General features: G+C 54.1%; 1 protein-coding gene across 45 annotated transcripts in view; it reads left to right on the plus strand.

The window, feature by feature from the left end:
• The window catches only part of CAMTA1 (calmodulin binding transcription activator 1), an 845,853-nt gene that overhangs the window by 726,398 nt on the left and 96,537 nt on the right, over positions 1–22,918 (plus strand). For all 45 annotated transcript variants that reach the window (XR_011996026.1, XR_011996024.1, XR_011996025.1 and 42 more), the window contains one exon: positions 13,019–13,172. Coding sequence is in view for 31 of the 45 variants with exons in the window: in XM_072731150.1 (XP_072587251.1) it covers positions 13,019–13,172 (154 nt within the window). In the remaining 14 variants the exon portion in view is untranslated. The remainder of the gene's footprint in view (positions 1–13,018; positions 13,173–22,918) is intronic.

Here is a 22,918-nt window from a genome sequence, read left to right on the forward strand (position 1 = left end):
CTCCCTTTCCACTGGGTGACATTAGAAGTCACAGCCTCTCTTGAGTGTGAGAGTCACACTCTCTCCCTTTCCAGGGAAGGGGATGCAGAAGTTGGTCTGGACAACCCATAAGTGTCTTCCCACCTCAATCATCCTCTGTTCCAAGAGGAATACACAGAAGAGTCCAGGAGGCCCATGATTTGCAGGATCCTTAAGGATCTTTCATGTACAAATTAAAGTGTATAAAGCATCTGGATGAGGAGGTAAGCAATAATTAATTAGAGAAGAGTTTGAAAGACCTGAGGTCGTGTGACATGGCTTTTACCTGGCTAAGGATTAGAGATGACCCTGGTGGCCAAAGAGAATCCCACACATTCTCCATGTGACAGGATGTGGCTGGGGTGGGTATCTCTCTGAATTCATGGATACTTAAATCACACAATATTTCTTGAAAAATATAGTTTTGTTTTCTTCCAACACTTAGAAGATAGCCAAAAATTATCTCAGAGATCCTGTTTTTCATGATTGGCCAAGAATGACCTGTGTTTAGCTCATCAAAACCTCTCCAAAGCTTGAGTATGCATTGGTGCTAATGATGCTTCCTCAGTGTCTGAGAAGAATTTCTTAATCTTGCCTTGATGGGCTCCTGTCTTTGAGAATTACACCTCCCAAAAAAGACATGTCTGAATCAATTTGGTTTCACTCCACACATAAGTTCTGTGAAATCTTGGGGAAAGGTGGTCTGTAGCAATACTGAGTGATGAAGTCACATGGGTTTGAGAGGTCACTGTGAGAGTCACCTGGCTGCTTCAACATGTCAGGCACTGTTCAAGTGCTTGTCACCCGTACAGGGTAGGTACCAGTATTCTCCCCCCTTTTACAGGTGAGAAAACTGAGGTAGAGAGGTGGGCTTGCCCAACGTCCACAGCTAGGAAGTAGCAGAACTCAGCCGCAAACCCCAGCATGTGTAACCAAAGCACACCTCACTTTCACTTTAGCATCCCATGGACCTGGGTTCAAGGTGGCACTTTGGTGGACGACCTAATTCTTTTCACTTCATGTTCCTGTGTGTAAAGTAGAGATAATGACAGGCAGCCCTTACCTCATGGGGTCCTGGTGAGGATTAAATGAGCTAAGGCCTGTGAGGCACCCAGGAACATACCGGTGCTGAATAAATGGTAGCTCTCAGCAATCACAGTGACTGCTGTTGCTGTAGTAACCAGCGGACAGTCTGAACTGTAGAGTGCAGAGAGGAGTGGCTTAGCAAAAGGATGACATATCTGCTTAGGAATTAAGGTTCTTATTTGGTTGATGCAACAGAAAATTCAATTTGAACTAGCTCCAAGGATAAAAGAAAATTTGAGGGTTCAAGTTACTGAAAAGTCTTGAGGTGTTCTGGCTTCAGGCATGACTGGATCAAGGAGCCCAATCAATAACATGGACGTTTGGTGTCTCCTTCCCTCCGTTCTACCTCTATGTCAGCTTCCTTCTTGGACCCCATGCCCTGGATGCAAGAGATGGCTTCCAGGAGCACTAGGCTTCATCATCCCAGGCTCAGGTCCAGCAGGAAAGAACATCCCTACTCCCTAGAGGCTCCAGCCAAGTCCAGGGATTAGCTGTGATTGCCTCTGGCTGGGACTCATGGCCAGTCATCATGGCCCAGAGAATGTAGGGCTCCAGTTGGCCAGCCTGAGTCACATGCTCCCTCCCTGGACGGAGTCAGAGAGAAGTGGTTTGTTCCCTAAAGTACATTTGGATACTTTTATCACAAAAAAACACCAATCCGGTAGAGTTGTGTTCAGTTCTGCCTCCCATTAGCCATGTATCTCTGACCAGATCCTGTGGCACCTTTCCGTCAGAGAGGGCTCATGTGGCCAGTGGGGACAGCAGCACATGCTCAGCTTCCTCCAGAGCTATTGTGAAGAGCAGATGGACAGGAAAGGCTCCAGAGCACGTCAGACGCCTGGATGATTGTGTGGTGCCGTTGTCATCTGATGGGGTTGACTCACTGCCTAATGGGGCACGGTTCTAAGCAGAGACACCAGCTCTGGGAGCGAGACTGAGGCACATGTCCTTGGAGAGGAAGGGACAGGAGGGCAGTGGATTTGGTGTCCAGTCTTCCAGGAGCACATGGCCAAGTCTCGGCCAGAGGCTGGTGAGAAGGGGATCATGTGGCCCATGGATGTGGCTCCTGGGATGGGAGAGATGTGAGCAGTGGGGACTGCAGCCCTCAAGACGGAGTACCAAGCATCCATGCCACAAGCCCCACTGCTTCCCCCCTTGGTCCCTTCTGGGCCAGGGCCCAAACCCTGAGAAGGACCCATTCCCCAGTGTCCCAGTGAAAGGTCCAAGGCATCTTACCTCAGGGCTGGCTAGAATGACACTTGCTGTGACTTTTAATAAATCAAAAATGAGTTCAAGGTGATAGCAGGAGAAAAACTAACAATCTCATTCAAGCTCAGGCTCTGCCAACTACAGGGTGACAGCCACGCACATCCCTGGCAGGTGCCTGGCAAGTGGAAAATGACGGGCAGAGGCTGAGCACCCTGGCTGACACTCCCAGCCCTGACCCCACCCAGTAGGTGCCCCCCCAGATCTGGGTCCCATAGAGAGATGACTCCCAACGTCTCCCAATATTCTGATATAACCCTTCCATAACCCCTATGGATCAGCCACCCAGGAACTAATATTACCCATTAAAAATATATATGTATTTCTACCTTTCAGCCCGTGTCCCCCTTGGGATAATGAGTCTCATATGTTAACTGCCCACCGCACAGAGTTTGTGCTAAAACTACCTGCCTGAGCTCCAAAGGGAACCCTTATTCTTAGCATTTGGGGATCTAGCGAAAAAAAAAAAGCATACATTCACCTTCTCCCCTTTCTAACCTAAAACACGTACATTGCATTTGCTCTTGGTTTTTGTCTTTCTGGTCAGAAAAAATCCTTAATCTTAGTTTCCCCAAGGCCAATGCCTTTCTTCCATTGGTAGCCCCTTCCCCCTGCACTCACTATTCCAGATCATGGTTCGTAATAAAAGAGCCTTTGCTGCTCCAACTCCAGCTCCCGGGTATGCCCAGCTCACCAGGCGTGGTCCCTTGGTCCCAGGGATGACTTGGCGGACACTGGCATCCGTGAAGCCCAGAGGTCTCCCTGGGCACTCGAGCCCCCCAGCCTCCACGGCCAATTTGTTTTATTCTTCCCAAGCTCATTGCCTTGCGCTTCACCCACAATGGGCTCCATCTGTCACTCTGCACCCACTAATACAACCCCAAGAGATCCTCTCAGGACTGATCACAAACTTTGGGCGCTTTATGGTCACTTCGTCGCCCATAAAAATTTAGTGTCATCTGCAAATGAGATTTTATTGGGCATTCCTTCCCTCAGACCATTTGTAATGACTTTAAATAAGACAAGGCCTGGCCCCACGCCACTGCAAATCTCACGGCTTCCGTGTGTGCGTCCAGAAACCTGCCCACACACCCCGCTGGCAGGTGCGGTGGGCAGCCAGGTCTTGCTCCATGGTAGAACGTTCTCCATGACAGTCATTGTCCAGGATGGCTTGACCTTCTAGGGAGCCTTTAGGTGGCACCTTCTCAGAGGCTTCAGGAAGGTCAGGACAGGTGGCATCCTTGGCACCTCTCGAAGCCCATGCATTTTTATGTGCGCCTGGAGAACGGTGACTCCTCTTACCGCCAGCACTGCCCAGTGCCCGGGATGTGACCAGGGCCGTGCCAGGCGCGGGTTCCCGCGTCATCTGTGAGCTGCAGGGGCCGCGCGGGCGGCCGTTCAGTCAGCGCAGCTCCCGGAACTCCGCACCAGGTGGAAACTGTTTAAGTCTGTTCCCGAGACTGGAAAACTCTGGTAATTGTGTAATAACAACAGCAGTGGCAGCACTCGGCAATTACCCAGGGTTTTCATCTTCAGACCACTTTACCCACATTAACTAATTAAGCCTCCCAGCCTCCCTCCGAAGCAGGGAAGGGCTGCGGCCCCAGACTCCCTGTGGCGCACAGTGGCTTAATGAGGGCAGCTCGAAGGCAGGGGCGTGGGGGCTCCCCCAGGGCAGCCGGCCTCTGCCCCCACGTGGAGCAGGAGAGGAGGCCCCCTGTGGGCCCTCCCTGCGGGGCATCACCCCAAGTACCCCCGCCCTGTGGGGCGCTAGCCAGGGAGCTGGGAGGCCGTCTGTGTCCCTGGCCACGCAGGGTGGAGGCGAGGGCGGAGTGCGCCGCCCGCTGGCTTCACCGCTTACTGGGCCCCTCTCTATTCTTTCTCTCCCTTCTTTCTCTTGTTTGGGGTCTTTAGCCACCCCCAACTTTGGGAACCTGGATCTGGCCCCAGTCGCCAAGTGCTCCGCTCCTAGCTATCCCCTGCCCCACCTCACTCCTCTGCCTGAACACAGAGATGGGGACTCTGCTGCCCGGCCGGGCCCTGAGAAGCTCACAGACCAACGCAGAGGCCAGGACTTACAGCCACACCCCTGTTCCCATCAGCTCCCAGCACCCCGCATGACCTGGCCAGCCTCCCTGGACTAGTTTGTGCTCTGGCGTAGATGCTAACTGGGCAGCTAAACACCCCTCCCCCCCACCCAAGCTCTGGCCAGTCCCCTGGGAGACCCTGGGGCCCAGAGGAGAGGAGGCGAGGAGGCATGGGACTCATGGCTGAGGCGAGTTACAGCATCCTGGGCAGTGAGCCTCCATCCCCGGAACGCATAACAATAGCACCTGCATCGTGGGTTGTTGAAGGGGCTAAGTGAGGGGTGGTCAGCAGGGCTGGATGGTGGGGCTCGGCATGCAGCTGACAGTCAGAAAGCAATCTTTGCAAATAGAGGTGCCCACTGTGAGGTGTGTGCTGGGGGTACAGGCACGTTCCTGCCCCCCTCCCCCAGGAGGAGAGAGGACATAAAATGTGGCCATTCTGTACACGGGAGTTCTCTGCAGCAGGGATTAGAACCAGAAGGGCCTAGCAACCCGCAGGAGACCAAGGCAGCCGGGAACTGCCCCCCACCCTACACCCTGTGCCCACCCTGGCCCTCCTCAGGGAGCACAGTTCCTGCATGTCCTCCAACCAGCATGACCCTCAGCCTGCCTGCTGGCAGCCCTCAGTGGGAAACAGGGAAGAGAGCTGGAGCCTGCCCAGGGCTCCATGACTGGCCTCCCTTCCGATGGGGACAGGGCATCATCCAGAGCAGAGGACAGATGCCAGGCTGCCCCGGGAAGCTGGAACACAGGCGAGAGGATTTTTCTCTGCCCCGCAGCATGGTGACACCCACAGCCCTGAGATGCCTGGTATCATCATTTATTCATTCCCTAATAAATCCTGCCCTTCTTTCTGCCGGCTTTGCACTCCTGTTTTATGGGCATCTACCCCGTTTATTAAGCACCCAGGTATGGGGAAGCCTCTGCCTCTTAAGATCAGGCTTGTGGGGCTTTCGGAATCTGCATAAATGGTGCTCACGTGACAGATGCAATAATAGAATGGGCTTTGGCTCACACGGTGGTGATTTACTCTGTCCCCCTCCCGGGCGGGCAGTGCGCAGGCCCACCCCCGCACCCCAGCAGCAAGTGGGGAGGTGTGTGGCACTATTACACGCTATTATGACTTTCTGGGTAATGTATACATTTTCACTATCACACAGCCTCTCTCCTTCATTTTTCATGAGAACTGGCACGAGATTAATGACTGAGCCACAGAAGAAACGGAACGCCATGCCACTCTGATTTATCGACCACTTAGCGTTGATGAAGCTGCAAACAAGAGTCAAACAGATGTTGCAGCTGCATTTTTCTTTATCAAAACCAACAGCTTTTTGCATTTTTAACCACTTCGTGTGCTGCTGCCCCACTTTCTCCACAGAAGGGGTGCTGGCTCTGGGCCTTCTCCTTCCCATAGAGGTGAAGGAGACAAGTCTAGGGCTGGGGGGACCCCCTGGCACCCAGCAGCAGCCAAATCCAGCGGTGACCAAGAGGAGAACATGGTACCCCCTGAGTGGGGCCTCGGATGGGGAGCTCACTGCTGTACCTGCCGGCCTTGCCAGAGCCTGTTACACACCTGGGGCTGGGCCCTGCATGCAGCAGGCTCAGGCTCAGCTCCCCCCTGCAAACTGGAATGTCCCCCCAACTCTGTCTTGAACTCATAGCAGATTACTGAACCCCCAGTCAAATCAGCAGTGTCGGTGGCCTTGCTTGTGAGGCCTGATCATGGGTCAGGCCCATCCTGAGCTCCTTATGGCCTCGCCTCTCTCCCAACCAGGTCAAACCACTCAGTCCTCCCCTATCCTACAGGGCAGACACAGAGACTCAGCCAGGTCAAGTGTTGGCCCACGCTGGAGCCAGAAGCCACAGAAGTAATGGGGCTCTGTCTCCAGGTTGGAAGTCGGAGCTCTCTGGAGACCAGGGGGAAGCTTAGCACCCCTCCCTACTGTCTGACCCACTCCCAGCCACCCGTGGCTGACACTAGCATGGGCTTCCCACATGTCTGCTGAGCCTCCTGGTCTGTTTTTCTCTTTCCTTCCTCCCTTCCTCTGCCTCCCCTTCTTGCTTCCAGCTCTGGTCTGAGGTCCAGTCCCCCATGGAGGGTGAGTCCAGTTCTCCCTGGCAGGGTCTCTGCTAGGGGAGCCCATGGGCACCATCAGAGAGACATGGCCCACCTCCACCAGGTGCTCTCCCGGTCTGCTGCCCACCCAGCCACCGAGCAGCCACATGATAGTGGCCACCAGCACAGGGGGAGCAGGGACACTCTCTCATCCAACATGGTCTCCCTCTCTCAAATTCCATCACTAGTCATTAAGGAGATTAAATGAGCAGTCATGCTTTCTTTCCTGCCTCCCTCTCCCTGCAGGACTCCAGCGGCCCAGAGCGCCCAGGTCAGGAAGAATGCGCCAACATTTGAAGGGGGATACACAATCCCCCCACTTGGCACCCCTCTTCTGCTCGTCTTTCCAAAAGGAAGGCCCAGCCCCGGTAGGGGAAGAACTTTGGCCATGTTGACCAGGAAGGGGAGAGAGTGTGGACAGAGCACCAAATCAGGGCAGAGATGCCTCAGAAACTCAGTGGTCAGGTGAAAGCAGCTCAAATGCCACCTGAGCCGTGGGCCAGGCCAGGATGGTGACCAGGGGAAAGGGGACAGCTCTTGGGCATCTGAAGCCCTGATGCCCCAGAGGCGCAAGGAACTGGGTGGGAGGAGGTGGGATGCTGTTTTCCGGAACTGCTAACCATCATTTCCTTTGGCTTTGCATTCTAACAATGGTTCCCAAACTGTGTTCCCAAGAGGGGCTCAGGCTAATGTTCAAATAAGCTTGAAAAGCCTGTTTATTACAACACCTATGAGGTGTCCTCCTAAGCAGGGTGCTGTAAAGACTGACTGGGCCTGCGGGAAAGGAGCCTGTGTGACTTTGGCAAAGCATGCCCTTTCCAGAACATTCCTAAGCACTCCTGTGCTTTCAGACATAGGTCCTTGGCTTGTTCATCCTGGACTTCCCTTTGTCCCTGAGGGTCAGATGAAATATGCCATTTGGAAAAGGTGTCTTAGGAGATCAACTAGCTCCGACCCTCAGAGCATACTCTTCCACCACCCTTAACCTATGTTATGAGTCTCTGTCCCACAGAGTCCTGGCAACTGACCAAATCCAAACCTCACATTTTCAGATAAAAACTAGGGTGGCACTGGGGCAAGGGGTCAGCTTAGCCTCCCACCAAGGGGCCAAGGGCTCCTGGGCCCCCTCAGATGCTGTTGCCCCACTTCCAAGAGGACAGACACCACCCCTTTCTCCTCCTAAGTCTGTGCATCCCTCAGGAAGACACACCTGGAGGTCTTCTGGGTGGGTCCCAAATGCTGAGTCACCAGGGAGGAGACAGCTATCTCTATGCTGCCTCCCAAGGTCAGCTGCCTGGCAGGCTCACTGGCCTGTGCCCCAAGGGCCGCTCAGCTTTCCCACACCCTCAGCACTCGGCACGTAGGGGCAGAGCACCTACCACATGCCAGCTCTCCTCTGGGCCTGGGGAGCCAGCCACGAACGAAGGAGCTTGGCTAGCACAGCTCACACATAAGGTGAGAAAGCAGGCCAAGCAGTAGTTGCTCAGAAATAAGAAATGGAAAGTATTTTTAAAGGGGGGAAAGCACCTGAGTGGCTCAATGGTTGAGCAACTGCCTTTGGTTCAGGTCATGATCCTGGATCGAGTCCCGCATCAGTTTCCACGCATGGAGCCTGCTTCTCTCTCTGCCTATGCCTCTGCCTCTCTCTCTTTGTGTCTCTCATGAATAAATAAATAAAATCTTAAAAAAGAAAGAAAGAAGAAATGGGGGCAAGAGCCAAACAGGAAGTGGTGAAGGGTGCTGGGACTGCAGGAGTGGGGACATTCATTCGATAGGGTCTTGGAAAAGGTGCCCATGAGGAGATTGAGGTCCATGAGGTATTGAGATTTCAGGACGTATGAAATGGAGAAGACAGGCAATCAGGGGAATGGGAATGTCAGGGTGGGTGGGCCAAAGGGAGTGTGAGGTCAGAAGTGGCCCCAGAGAGAAAGGGATGGTTGTCCTATATCCATGTCAGGGATGTGGGCTTTCTTCGCAGGCCAGGGAGGCTGGCCCAATCATGGATCACGGCTGCTGGTCTCAGAGAGTGGGTGGGGAGGGAGGCCAGAGCAGAAGTGAGGAGGCCTGCAGAGGGTCCATGTGGCAGGGATGAGGGCTCAGAGAGGGGAGCAGAGTGGGTGGAAGAAATGACAGGGCTCGCTCGAACTGGCTGTGGAGGAGGAGGGAGTGAGTGAGAAGAAAGAATGACCTTCACAGGTGGGGGCGGGCAGGGTCCAGTGGACCAGGTGGGCCCTGTGGACATTGGGCTCAGCCACATTAACCAGGGGTACTTTGGAAGTCCCAACCAGGGCTGTCAACAGGCAGATGGACAGGTGAGCCTGGAGCCAAGCAGAGAAGTGGGGCTGGGGAGAGAACTAGAATCCTTGCAACTCAACAGTTCTAAGGTCATGAACCTGCATGAGGTCACCAAGAAAGGAGAGGGACAAGGACCCCACTGGGAGGCATAGAAGAAGGGGAGTCTCCATGCACTAGGGGGGTGGTAGGGAGGAATTAGGATAGAGGGGCTGTCACAGAGAGGGAACGCATTTGAGGTGGAGAAACTGCCTCTACCTTAACTCTGGTCATTCTGTCGGCAAGATGTCAGAGTTCAGTTTGGGGTTCTGGCCCAGTGGCACTTGGAATTCAGAAGAGCAGGACTTCTGTCCAAAGGGGACTTCACACCTCTCAGAAGCCCTGGGTAGGCTCCCTTGAGCAGCCTGGCAAGAAGTGCTTTCCAGAAGGTTCTGGAAATTCTCCAAGATTCTTACTTATTCTCAGCTTTCCTTCCACAGCTACAGCCTGCCCCCACAGGGCTCCCTCCCTCAGGCCTTCAGTCCCAGACCAGGCCTCCTGGACATTCAGGGGGCCCATCTTCAAGGGTCATGCTCTCTTTGTGGGGGTTGGGCTCTTGTATGCTCATAGGAGCTCCATTGCCCAGGGAGGAGCCTCTGGATAGGCTGTTGTGTGAGCCCTGACCTGTGAGACCTGAGCTGAGTGATAAACCCCCAGGAAACATGCAAGCAGCCCAGGGAAGACAAAGGCAAGCTGGCTCCCCAGCCATCCAGAATCCAGAGTCCTGGCGGGTCTGCTGGGGTGTGTCCTTGGCTGGGTACCCCCCAAGCTGGGCATGGGCGAGCACTTGTCCCACCCACTGTGTGAGGCCAGCAGAGCGGTTCTTGGCCAGGATCTGACACTGTTATGAGCACTCCATGAAGCTGATGCATTGGGACTCTATGGCTAATATATTTTTCTGCCAAAAACACCCAATAAAACGTACAACTAATGAATAAAATAGCAACGTTGCCAAGAAGTGATGTGTGCCCCAAATTTCCAAAAATACTTCAATCACTCTGTGTCTTAAAACCAGCCCAAGCCAAGAAGTCATCACTTAAAATTCAGCCCAGGAGTTTCAGCCACAGGAACCCCAGGCCCTAGGATGGAATCTGTGCTGAAGACACAGACCATGGCGCCATCCACTCCTGCAGTTCCTAACCCCAAACCCACACCCCTTGAACCTTCAGGGGCCTGCACCTTCTCCTCAACTGTATCAAGGCCCCCAAGAAGCACAGACGCAGAGCAAAGGCTCCCCACAAGGGGCCCTGCACATTGAGCATATTCCTCGAATCAACAGAGCAATGGTGAATCTAGAAACCCTGAATCAGTAGTTACAGATGTGGGGTGCACAGACCACTGGATCTGTGAACCCCTTAAATGCGGTGTTGATGTGCCTTGGGTAGCTTTTGAAGCTAGAAGTGGAATATCCACAGCCTTCATCAAATTCTCAAAGAGGCCTCAGACCCAGAAAAGGTTAAGGACCAGCCTTGCCTCTTAGCCTCCTAGGAACATGTATTTTGGAAAGACTGATCTGCCCACAAAGACCCAGAAAACTGAAGCCAGATGTCCGTGGAACACAAGCTTGGGGAGCCTGAGGATGGGGAGTCCCGAGACAGCCCAATTCAATTCTACAAACACAAAATGAGCACCAGTCATTGCCAGACATGGTCCCTGTGGTTGAGGAGTTAAAGGAGCCGGAGGCACACAGACCATGAAGACTCAAACCTCCATCCTGCTGTGGTAGATATACGGAGGGCAAGATATCAGGAAACACTTCCTAGAGGAGGAGGCGATCCCTGCGCCTGTCCTCAGAGACTAAATGGAAGCTGGTTATGCAGAAATGCAGCTAGGCCCTGAAGAAGGAACAGAGCTTCTGAAACTTGGGGTGCATGGAGAATGTGGCCCTTTGCTCCCCAAGCCCCCACATGCCCTCCCACCACCTTGGCCCCACAGCCTCCCCACACATCCAGTGGAGCTCAGTGAGGCTGTGGGGCAGGAAGCTTGTGGCCCTTTCATTTCACAGGTGGCTGACATCCTGGCTTTCTCCTGCAGGGCTTGGCTCCTGCTCGTGGTCTGGGATCAGAGGATACCCCCTGTGGCCTGGGGGCCTGCAGCCCTTTGATCTTTCCTCATCTTGCTCAGTGGCTGGTGCTGCCACCTGGCCAGGCACAGGCTCAGGCAGGAGGTCCCAGCTCAGATGCAACCCTGGAGAGGCCACAGTGTCTGTAGGAAGAACACAGGACAGGGACTTGGTTGTATGACCCCATTTCTTCTTGGCTCCCCCATCTATGTGACGGGCATAACGTATCTACCCAACCCACCTACCTCTTGGGCGTATTGCAAGGATAAAGTGAAATATGAGGTGGGAAAGCACTTAGACCAAGCAAAAAGAGGCCACCAGATGTCTTGGCAGGACCTGAATTTGGAGTCTGAACCCTGGCTTCCAGCCCAGGCTCTGTCCCTGGCCAAGCACACAGCTTTGCCGCAGTCCGCTCATTGTAGATGGAGGGCGCCCTGCCCAGCCCTGCCCAGCGCGGCCCGGCGGGCCAGCCTCCCCGGCTAGCACGGGCAACCCATGAGGTAATGGCTGCAAAGTGCTCTGAGAAGAATAAAGTACCGTGCCGATGTCAGGGATTATCAGTATTATTAAGGAGCATGATTACCGCAATCCAGAAAAGCTGCCATTAACGAGAAGGCTCCTGTTCATGTTGATTTAATTTCCTGGTTAACTGAGCGTTGGCAAGAAAAAAAACTCTGTGTTTCAACCCTTATTGAAAATCTTTTTAAATTATACCAGTCTACTTTCTTGCACTGGTCATGGTGTAGTCTTGGGTCTTTATTTATGAAGGCATTGATTGATTCACATAGTCATTTATTACTCTTGCCCTGGCCATATCCAAAAAGGCAACTGTGGCCTTGTCTGTGCCGGGGGTCCTCACACCCTCCCGGGACTTGCCGGCGAGTATCACTCAGAAAAAGCAGAGGACACAAGTCCAGGGAAAAGCATGAGATGGGGCCTTCTAAGGGGCTGTATCCGCAGTTCCCTGGGGCATGTTAATGTATTGCCATAGGTTTCCTTACAATTTGAGCAGTGCTTTCTGATTGGGGTAGAAGGTGTTTCTGGATTTATCCAGATACACCCTAAAGTGATATGATTGGGTTTTGTTTTGTTTTGTTTTGTTTTGTTTTGTTTTGTTTTGTTTTGTTTTGTTTTTAACAAACTTGTCAGGCCTGTTATGGCCAAATAAATGGCCTTGCATCCTCGAGGGCCACAGAAAGCCATGGAAGGCCCATGCTCTTTGCAGGGAAGCTGCTGCCCCCACCAGATCCCCTTGGCACGTCGCTATCAGAACTGGTGGTGGGCAGAAAGGCTCAGAGGGCATTTTGAATTGAATCTCATGGGAAGAGGCTGACCCATTTCCATAGAACCATCTGGGGACAAAATGAGGTCTTCACACAGAGTTCTCTCTGTTCTAAAGGCTTCCCAAGAGGCGTTTCCAGAGGCTCTGAGTGACAGCTGCCTCCTGGGTGTTGCTCAGAAGTGACAGGCTGATGGGGCTGTTTGTCTGGAGAGAACCCCACAGACTGAAGTGCAGAGAGATGTCCAGCCCTTAGAAGTGGGGTGCCTTAAACTCTGGGAACTCCAGTTCCCTCGGAGAGGAAGGGGGGTGATGATGCCTGTGTGTGGGGATGTCCAGCAAGCTGTGATGAGGAACTGCGTATAAAGCATGGAAGAGGGGCCAGAGCTCCTGGGCAGCTGTTGGCATAAAATCCCGAATGTTGGACCAGTGATATGTCCGACCTTGTGTGTGGTCCTTAGTTACACACAAATTAGCCCATGTGGTTCTCAGTTGGGGGCGATTTTGTCCCTCGAGGGACAATGGGTAATAGCTAGAGACACTTCTAGTTGTCACAGCTGGGAAGGGGGCAGGATTTTCTAGCATTCAGTGGGTGGAAGCCAGCACACAGGGCAGCCCCACACCAGAGAATGATCTGGTTCCAACCGTCAGCAGTGCCAAGGTTGAGAAAGCCTGCTGTAGGGACACTCAGCCTGTCTGTACCTGTTGGGGGGTACCCTTTGAATGGACTCCATGCCTCCCTCATGCTGCCAGTCTCTGTACTCTCCCTGCAGAACCCCGACATCGTCCTGGTGCACTATCTGAACGTCCCAGCCATCGAGGACTGCGGTAAGCCATGCGGCCCCATCCTCTGCTCCATCAACACCGACAAGAAGGAGTGGGCAAAATGGACGAAAGAGGAGCTCATCGGGCAGCTGAAACCCATGTGTGAGTACCTGGCCCACCTGGCCCAGGGTCCTGCGCTGGAGGCCAGGCCAGCACGATGCGGGCGGGTCAGAGGTCCTCTGCAGCCATCCTACTTGGATGACAGTGACTGTAGCTTCTATAAGGGCCACCCCTCCCCTATTCTCACTTGATCCTCTAAGCCCCCTGTAACCAGGGCACAGAGCATCAGGCCCATGTTGCAGATGACAGCAATGAGGTTCAGAGGCACAAGGCCATGGAAGCGAGGAGCAGAGCCAAGAGAGCCCTGCCCTGCTGTCTCACGGGCTGCAGACAGGAGACCAGTGGCAGTCTGGGGACAGTGAGGCCTGGAAACAGAGGAGGAGCTGGCCAGAGCTGGCCTGCCTCCAACCCCCAGCCCATCTGCTCCTGGACATGGGGCCGGCTCGTGCTTGGGCTCCCAGACTGGGTGGCATGCAGTTGACCAGAATTAGCTGGATTTCATTCTGTCAGCGAAGTGATGTTCTCTGAAGCATCTGTCAGGTGCAGATCACTGAATCGGAACATCAAGTGAGTCTGGAGAGCTGGGCATGGCTGGTGCTCCATTTCCATGGGCAGCCGCTGGGGGCTCTCAGTGGCCTCTCCTGCCACCTGAACTCAAGAAGAACAGGCAGGGGCCTGCCAGACCCGAGAAGACCCATCCAATACTCAGGGCCTAGGGTTCCAGAACATTGATTTCTGAGGCTCAGTGAAAATACATGTCATCATACAGAACCTCTGAGAAGAAGCCACCAGGTCCCTTAGAACCTGTGCTACCCATGGTGGGGCTGCAGGGAAGAAGCCAATGGACACCATATCCAGATAGCAACTAAAATGTCCTTTTCTGGGGGACCATAGGTGTCCTGTCACTAGGAGTAGCCAAGCTGAGACCTTGATGGCACCTGCAGTGACCAGTCAATCCTGAGAGTTCCTCAGTGCTCCAATGGGGGGATTACACCCCATTCTCAAGGTTGGGGTTGGGGACAGGAAGGAAAGATGGGTCTGTGTGGGAGAGGAGGCCCAGGGGCTAGACCCCAAAACTGAGCCATCCTCCTGAGCTAGGTGCTGGTGGGGAGCTCCAGTCATCTTGGCCTTGCTGCTGCTGCTGCTGCTGCTGCCAGGAATCTAGGACAAGGAGGCCCAGGGGTCTTCCAGGCTCAGGCTATGTCCCGTGGAATCCTCCTTAACTACATGTATGACACACTCATTTTGTTTAAACTTCCTTATGTTCCCAGGGTGGATCACTCTCCCCTGTCTTCATCTTCTTACCCACCTCATCCCTCTGCCCTCAGCATAAACATCATCTCTTCTGCAGGCCCTTCCCCACTACTGGCTGGGCTTCACATTGACCTCCCCCTCCCCCAATGCCCTCTACCCTCCCCTGCCCCCACTGCCCAGCTACTTCAGGACCTCCAAGGAGATATCAGACTGAAGTTAGCCTCCCATGCTTAACTGGAGAGGCCTCTCTAGCCTCCTCAACACTCTGCAGAGCACCCAGAAACTGAAGACATTGTAGCTAATCCCCAGGAATCTTTCCTGTACTCTGCCCTCCCTTGGGGCCCTGTACAGTGCTGGGCACGTGGAAAGCCCTCAGTAAATATTTGTGGGATGGTCGAATGGAAAGCATCTGTGTCCAGCTTTGGACAAAAGCCCCCAGTGTCCAGGCCCCGGGAGCCAGGGCTGCTGGGTCACACCCTCCAAGGCCAGTCCAGGAGTCTAGGGAGCCAGGGCAATGGTACTGGGCATCCTAGCCTCAGACCGGCCTGCCCGCTCCTTCTAATTTGGTACTGAGGTGGTGTCTAAATGTACAGGACTCATCCACCTGGGCAGGGGAGGACAGTCAGGCTAGGGGACCAGGTGGGCCTGATTCTGTGACTGCTTCATTATGTGACCTCAAGCCAGTCACTTTTTGTACCCCAGGCCCCTTCTAGAAGGTTAAAGAAAGAATCCAGAGTCTCCCAACCAAGATCCACAGCATTCAGCCAGCTCCACTAGGCCCAGGTCAAGGCCTGGGCCTCTGCAGACCCAGATCCAAAGCACTGGGCATGCAATTTCATCCCACTTCCTAGGAAGTTCTAGATATCACATTAGCCAAAGGTTAGCCAAGGAGGCATTCCTGAAAGAAAAGATGCCTTCCAGGAGGCTACGATGGTCAGAGCCTCTGGCCTGGGTCCTCCCAAATACCTCTTAAGACGCACAGAGGGCTGTTCTTCTAGAAGCCACCCCATCACCACTGTCCTCACTCCTGTAATCTATCAGTTCCCTTTTTCTCTCCTCATTGCCTCTACCTCCCCACAATACCTGCCCCCCCAGTGCAGGAGCCTCCCCATCTCAGACAAGGATGCCACCTCCCTCGGGGCAAGGGGATTAAGCTCCATGAGCTCTAGGGGCTGCAAACCAGACCTGAGTCAGCCTCTGGTGCTTACCTGGAGGGAACCATGAATGCCTGCTCAAAAGTCTGCAGTGCATCAAGAAAATTATGTAAAACTACAACAAACTCCCCATAAATCTAATAACACTTGGCTCGCTGGTGTGTCTGGGGGCGGGGAGCAAGCAGCACGCAGTTACTGAGTGTGCATGTGTGTGCATGGCTCTGGTGGTAGATGCATAGCCTGGAAACACAGCCTTGGAACTCAGGCTCCAGTGGAAGCTTTACACGCGATGAGTCTTGGAACACACGTAGGGCACCAGCTAACCATGTTTGGGGAAAGCAGAGGTGTGCAGGGAGCCAAGAAGGCATCAGATTTGGTTCCAAAATCAGGCGTGCCACCCAACACTGGAGCCAAACACATTAGCTTCATCACATTTTCACATAAATCACATTCCTTCAAAGACTTCACAGTTTGATTTGCTGATGTTTCCAAATTTCTCTGCCCTACAGCAGAGTTGTCAGTGGTTTAATCAAAATGTTGTGCTTATCAGTGGTGAAGGGAAACTCTGATCCGCAGCCTCTGCCTCACCTGTTGCAAGATGGGGGGCTTATTATTCTTGAGCCTTGGGAATCTCACAAATGCTCACTTCTAAGCCAAATTGATTCTGAGAATCCTACCTTGATTCTTGTGATTGTGCCATTTGGTCTCATGCCTTCAATCTGCCATCTGAGGGATGCCTCTTACAAAAAAAAAAGAAGACGGGGAAAAAATTTAGATATCTGATAGGAATTCTCGATGTATTTTCCAAAGATGCTTCCTATCTTTTGCAATCCCTCCTGTGACAGTTAGAAGAAGGGTGCTGCTGTGACAAAGACCGAAAGAACAATGGCTTTAATTTAAAAAAAGAATTCACATTCACATTCACATGGCACTTCAGGGTTGACACGGCAGCCCCAGAGTGCCAGGGATCAATCCGCGGGGCTCCTTGCAGCTGACTGGCCTAACACTCCTAGGGTGCTGCTCTCTTTTTTGTGGTCCAATATGGCTGCTCCAGCTCCTACCATTGCAACTGCATTCCAACCAGTGGGAAGCAGAGAAGACAGAGTGGAGGGCAAGCTTCTTGCTTTCAAGAACAGGGCCCACAAGTTGCACATAATACTTCCACTCATATGTCATGGATCAGAATTTGGTCATATGTTTACCCTTGGTTGCAAAGGAGTCTGGGAAGTGTAGTCTCATGCTAAACACTACCATCCTAACGTACTTTGGGGAATAGGGTTCTGCGTGTGAGTCATTCAGAGCTGAGTGGAGCTGAGCTAGCCTGGGGTGTCCCTGTGGGGCCTCAACTGAGAATTGCTTGTCTTAGGTCAAGACCTGAGAATGATTGCCTCGGGCCCCATCTGAGAGTGGGAGTTTATAGAATTCAAGTGAATGTGATCTGAAGCAGTATGTTTCATCCCGGACATTCTGGGGTCTGTTCCAGGGCAGCTGGTCTGAGAGCACCAGCTTTGGACCGGCAAATCCCCAGAGTGTGAGCAAGGGCCTGGCCAGGTGGGGTTCTGTCCTCCAGGGGCAACTTTGAGTGGAGAAGAATGCGAGGGAGCTCTGTGCCCCCGTCTTTGCTCAGTGATCCTCGGCCGCCCAGAACCACAGTGGCTCCGAACCGCTGTGCCCTGCACCTTCCACCCTCGGCTCTACTTGAGCCTGCAGGAAGTCAGATGGGGCCCTCAACATCCGTGGCTTTCTGCCTGGCCCTGTTCCTTGGCAGCCTGGGAGGGCACAGGCATGCCAGCCACTTCCCAGCTAGCAGTAGATGAGGTTATGCCATCCAGAGTGAGGGATGAGGGCATGAATTTTAAGCTGTGTTCACAGCCTTCCCTGGAAGAGATCGTGCCCCAGCTGTCCCACCCAGGGGCTCCTCCTGGAGCACGCTGTCTGGCTGGTAGCCCTGCATCGCCCAGCAAGTCCTGGGCCTTCCCAAAGACTTCCATGAAGTCACTTCCATCAGCCACGTCTGGGCTTGGCTCTACTCGGACTGCTTTCCCAGGGTCCTGAGACCTCTGGGTGGGAAAGCAGCAGGGCTGGCTGAGGAGCCTGTTAGCCCCGGGGCCTGCACCCCCACACATGCTTCCATGGCCAAGGTGACTGGAGACAGGGAACCCCACATTGCTGAGAAGTAGCTGTTGTAGCAGAGAGGCTGGAGGGAAGCGGGCTCATCAACCGGCACCTACCGCCACTTGAAGCCAACGGAACCCTCCGTGTCCAGAGCCCCCAGCCCTTTCTGCACCTGTCCCAGCAGCCCCACCAACGCTGCACCCCAGGCTTGCTTATAGAGTCAATGCATCTGTTGTTTTCTCATAATTTTCCAGACAAAGACCAAAGATCCAGTAAAGGGGGCGGTGTTTATTTGTTTTGCTTTTTTGCTTAGATTGTAATCCTGGTGATTATAGAATATCAAGAAGTAAAATCAACAAAGGCTTTCCTTTCGGGGCCCTGCATGGACCCTTGTTCCTGGTCGGTTAGCGCCACCTGGTGGCCCTCACAGCAGAGCGGCTCAGAGATGGGAGCCCTCTGCAGGAGCCGGACTCCCCTCCCTGGCCAGCGTCCGCAGCAGCCCGGGGACTGTGGGGCACTGTGCCACCCCTGCCCGTGGACCCGGTGTCTGCGATGCGGTGGGAGGCCATCAGGGGCCTGCTCTGTGATTCTGGAGCCCTGGGCTCTGGCTGGGGCTGGAACAAGCAGAAGGGAGCCCCAGGGAGAGGGACACCCACTGCCTTTCCTCTCTGACTTAGTCTATCCTGATCAGACATTACTCGGCTGGTGCAAGACCAAGAGCCTGGCAGCTCCACCCTGACAAGGGAGGCATCCCCCAAGTCTTGGCCAGAGTCTGTGGGTGGTAAGAGGAAGTTAGCAAAGCAAGTCGCAAGGTGCTAGCCCCATGTAGCTGCAGACAGGGGCACTGAGATGGGTGGGGAAAGGAGAACGCCAGGGGAAGGGGAGTGTGTTGTAAGACAAGGTTGGAAGGTTTCTTTCTGGTGACAAATGTTCACCTGGAAGCACTTTCTAGCCTCCTTTTCTCTGAAGTTACACCCAGGATAGGAGCGAGGGACCAGGAGGCAGGAATGAGCTTGGGCATGGCCAGCGGCCCGCTCCTGGGGCTCAGGGGAGCCAGGGCAGCCGTAGCTCCCCACCCAATGCTCCAAGGCCCACAAAGCCTGGGCAGAGGTGTTGGCTCAGTACCAGGAGCAGCAGTCGACAATGAAACTACCTGGGCAGACCGATAAAAGGCAGGTTCCTGTCTCACCCTCCACCCACTCAGCCCCTAAGGCTTTCTGATTTCACAGGTCTGGATAAGATTCTTATGCTTTTTGAGAGATCCCAGCCTGAATCAGGCTCCTGCAAGAGCCCCACCAAAGAGCCCTGTCGTGGAGATCAGGTCAGCACCGTTCTGGGGCCACAGGCCCCTCTGAGCATCAGATGGTTGTCCAATCCACATGGAAGGGAAGCAGGTGCTGGAGGCAGAGCCAATCTCAAACATGCATGAAGAACTGAGTGTGTAATTGGCCTGGTGAAGTCTTCCCATAGACTCTTAAGATATGCTACCCTAGACGTTTTCTTGGGTTGAAAGTTCCATGTTAAAGCCAGGCAGTTGATGGGGTCTTGCAGACTTTTATGCACCCCCACACATGCTTCCATGACTTGAACTCATGAGAAACATTGTGTGCCGTGAATAGAAGCACATCTGTGTCCCCATGGCAGGCTCAAGCCCAGGACGGCAGCTCCACCCCTAAGAGCAGAGACACTCATCAGTGGTTGGAACCTGGAGACCCTTGAAGTTCCCCCCTGCTCCCTGCCTGTGTCCACAGGGGAGTCACTGGGGGAGTCACTGGGGGAGGTGAAGACAGTACAGAAGGGCCTAGAGAAAATTTTCCTGCCCATTTTGTTCGTCCCTTCAGTTAGGGGCTGCTGGCACAGGGAACAGGCAGTGGGTCCCCTTATGTCCCCTGCTTCTGTCAGCGAGCCTTCCTGGCACATCCCACCCTGGCACAGAGGAGAGCAGACAGTGGGCATCAGAGACAAGTTGGTTTGGGCTAGCTTCCTTTTCCTGCTCTGCTCAGAGGATCCGGGCTTGTTTTGCAAATGTGCCTCCTTCCCTCAGGCTAAATTGTATTTGGCTGATCTGGCCCCCAAGCAGGAAAACTGAAAGAGAAACACTCCTTTTGATTTCTTGTCTCTCCCTGGCTGCTTGGGCACCACGCACCCCCTGCTGCTACAGAATCCTGTTTTAGCCATCCGCTAATCCAGTGAGCCCTGATGGAGTGCGTCCCTGTGCTGGTGTGGAGGACACAGCAGCCCTACCCACCCGTGCCTGACTGCCACCCAGGGCTGACATAGTCTCCCTCAGCGCTGGGAGGTGGTTCTGTTAAACTTAGAATTCGTTGCCAGTATTAAAATCTCCAGATTTTCAGCCTCTATTTAAATATCGATGGTTCTGGTCCACACAGTTAGGAGTCACGAGGCAGGTGTCTCAGTGCTGCCTGCCCCCCAGCATGTAGGTGCCACCTCCACACACAAGGAGAGGACATCGGATTCCAGAATCCTTACAAGCCCGGAGTCTCGAAAGAAGCAAGATGCAACTGTCCAAAATCCCACGTGGTCCCCTGCCCCCACTGCCAGTGGTCTGGGGGCGCTGCTCAGACAGGAGGTCACTCCTGCCATCTCTGCCACTGAGCGGGGCTTTGGGAGATGGTCTACTGTCAAACCCCAATAGGAGAGAAGAAGATTCCAGAACCCATGTAGCTCCCCAGATGTGGGACAACTGCTGGAGCTTCTGTCCCGGCCAGCTGAGCTTCCATCACTAGACAAGGAGAGCTCCAAGCACATTCACGCCCCCACTAGGGTGCAAAGAATTCCCTGCCTCAGCAACCATGCCACTTAGCAAATCAGGAGGAGATGCCAAGAGCCTCCATCCGACCACTGACCCCACAATGCTGCAGCAGGGAATCACCCAGCTCAAGCCACTTTCTATGTCTGAGGGCCCCTAGGAGATATCCCAGGAGGCCATGCACCTGGCTCAGGGATCCTGTTCCCATGTGGACGGGACAGCCCAGACAGGCTCCCCACTGGAAAGGTCCCCTCCCTGCCCGTCACCCCGGGCCCCTCCCACCTGGAAGAAGTACTCCGTTCTCAGGCCCTCCACCTCTCTCCTGGGCATGTTTGCCATGGGAGCAGGTGCCCCCTGCCCCCCACAGAAGATGAGGCCCCGCATCCCCAGACTTCCAGAACTGGGAACTACTTGCATCCCTGCACACGCACGCCATCCTGTCCCCACTCAGCCTCTGCACTCCTCGAAATGAGATTTCTGGAAATGTTGTCCTCAGGACCCCATAGGAAAACAGAGTTGAGGGTGAGATGGGGAAATGGAATAGCATGTGGGGGTCTGGATACGAGAAGTCAAATCTAATGAAAATTTTATCCAGTTGAACCCAGAAGTCAGAAGCAGGGCCTTTATTCCCATCAACAAGAACACAGTCAAGATGAAACTAGCGGCTGCCGGTTCCCATTGACCTTGTTGCCATGGAGACAGCCTTAGTGTCAACAACTCGCAGGATCAGAATGGGCTCATTCACGCAAGAGGCATGTGGCAGGCCCCCTCCCACCTGCCTCCATCACGTGGCTCCTAGGTAGGGTGACCACAGGTCCAGGGCTGCCTGGAAGTGGCTCTTTTCATACCATGGTGCAGCCACGTGATCCCAGTGTCCCTGTCAGTCTGCAAGGTGACCTGTCTGGATGGCAGGTCACATGGCCACCCTATTTATGGGTCATTCGTGAGTGTTGAGTACCCGGGCAGGAGCACTGGAGGAGCCCAGGCTGATGGGAAAGGAGGAAGGGACCCCCTTCCCCACATAGGCCTCGTGTTCGCTGTGAGAGAGGGGAGGGGATTATCTTGGTCACCAACATTCCACTTGTCCCCTGATTGCCACAGCAACAAGAAATCTTCTTTCATGCAGAGAAAACCAAACATCAGTTCCAGCAGGCACCGCCTGTGTGGTTACCCAAGCTCCTGCCAGCATGCCCTGTCACACCTCTAGAAGTTTCTGCCCCACAGAGCAAAGAGGGACAGGCAGCTAGCTCTTACCAGCCTTCTAGAGCTGCCATGGGGTAAGGGAGTGCTTTCGAGTTCTTTCTGACTCCCTCCAGCTCCTGTCCGAAGTGTTCCAGGCATGATGTTTCAGAACAGAAAGGGGGTCTCTTTCTGGGTCCTCAGCCTTGGCATGCCTCAAAGCTCCTAAGGACAACATCAAATCAGAATCCTGGGTGTGGGCCCCACCTGTCTCTAACGGTCTTGGGGAACAATTTAGTGCCGTCAGGTGAAGCACACATTTTACACATGAGCCAACTGAGACTAAGAGAAATCAAAGATCCTCCCAAGATCACATGCACGTGAGGAAAAGAGCTGCCAAGGCTCACCCCTGACCTCAGGCCAGTGCATCCCCACAGCCTGTCCTCCCACCCCTACCCGGCCCCAGGATCTCCTTCCCGTACAGCTAGCTGGGACACTGAGCTCAGAAATTCGCCCTGCCTTCCCCCTAAGTTCTCCCGCTGCTTAGGGTAGCCACGGTGGAAATGGACATTTGTGACTTCTGCAGACACCCAAGAGGAGGCTGCCTTTGGGCCCCTGGTCCCTGACTCTGTGGGTCCCCTCCCCACCCCACCTCCAGTGACTGGGAACCCAGGTGAGGAACACAAACACTGGCCCTCACAAATCCCACATTCCCTGGGAGGAGTCTTTCTTTGAGTTCTCTGTCTTTTGTAGCAATTTCCCCTGAACACACCCCAGTCTGCCAAGATAACTGAGGCCAGACAGGCTTCTGGGGACCCTGAAAGCCCAGGTGTAGACATCGGGATGAGCTCCCAAAGCCTTCCTCCCTCTCTTGCTGGCAGCCAGTCTTCCAACAGCAGGTCCATGGCAAGTCCTGTTTCCCTGGGCTGGTGGCCCTGCCTGGCTGCCCATCTGGCCCTTCTGAGGCTGCTGGCACCCTCCATAGTCAGGATGGGCAGTGGGCTAGAGGACAACACCAGGCCCAGCCACGGATTCCAGGGTCCTCTGCGTGATCGCCACCCAGGAAATCAGACACTCTGTCCCGAGGAAGTGAAGTGAGTCCAGCTGTAAATGGAAGAAACTTTCAGGCACCTGATGGGGTAGATCTCCCTCCTCCGCCCACTAAGTAACCTTCCTGCCCTTCCTTGGTCCCTGGAGGGATACAGCCCCGGAGGCCCTGGGGGGCAGGTGGGGTAGTGGGAAAAGCTAGACTCTGCAGCCCTACTTACCTGCTGTGTGACCTTAAGCAAGTCATGTAACTTTCCTGTCTCGGTCCT

This window comes from Vulpes vulpes, chromosome 12 (assembly GCF_048418805.1).
Source record: "Vulpes vulpes isolate BD-2025 chromosome 12, VulVul3, whole genome shotgun sequence".
Classification (NCBI taxonomy): domain Eukaryota; kingdom Metazoa; phylum Chordata; class Mammalia; order Carnivora; family Canidae; genus Vulpes; species Vulpes vulpes.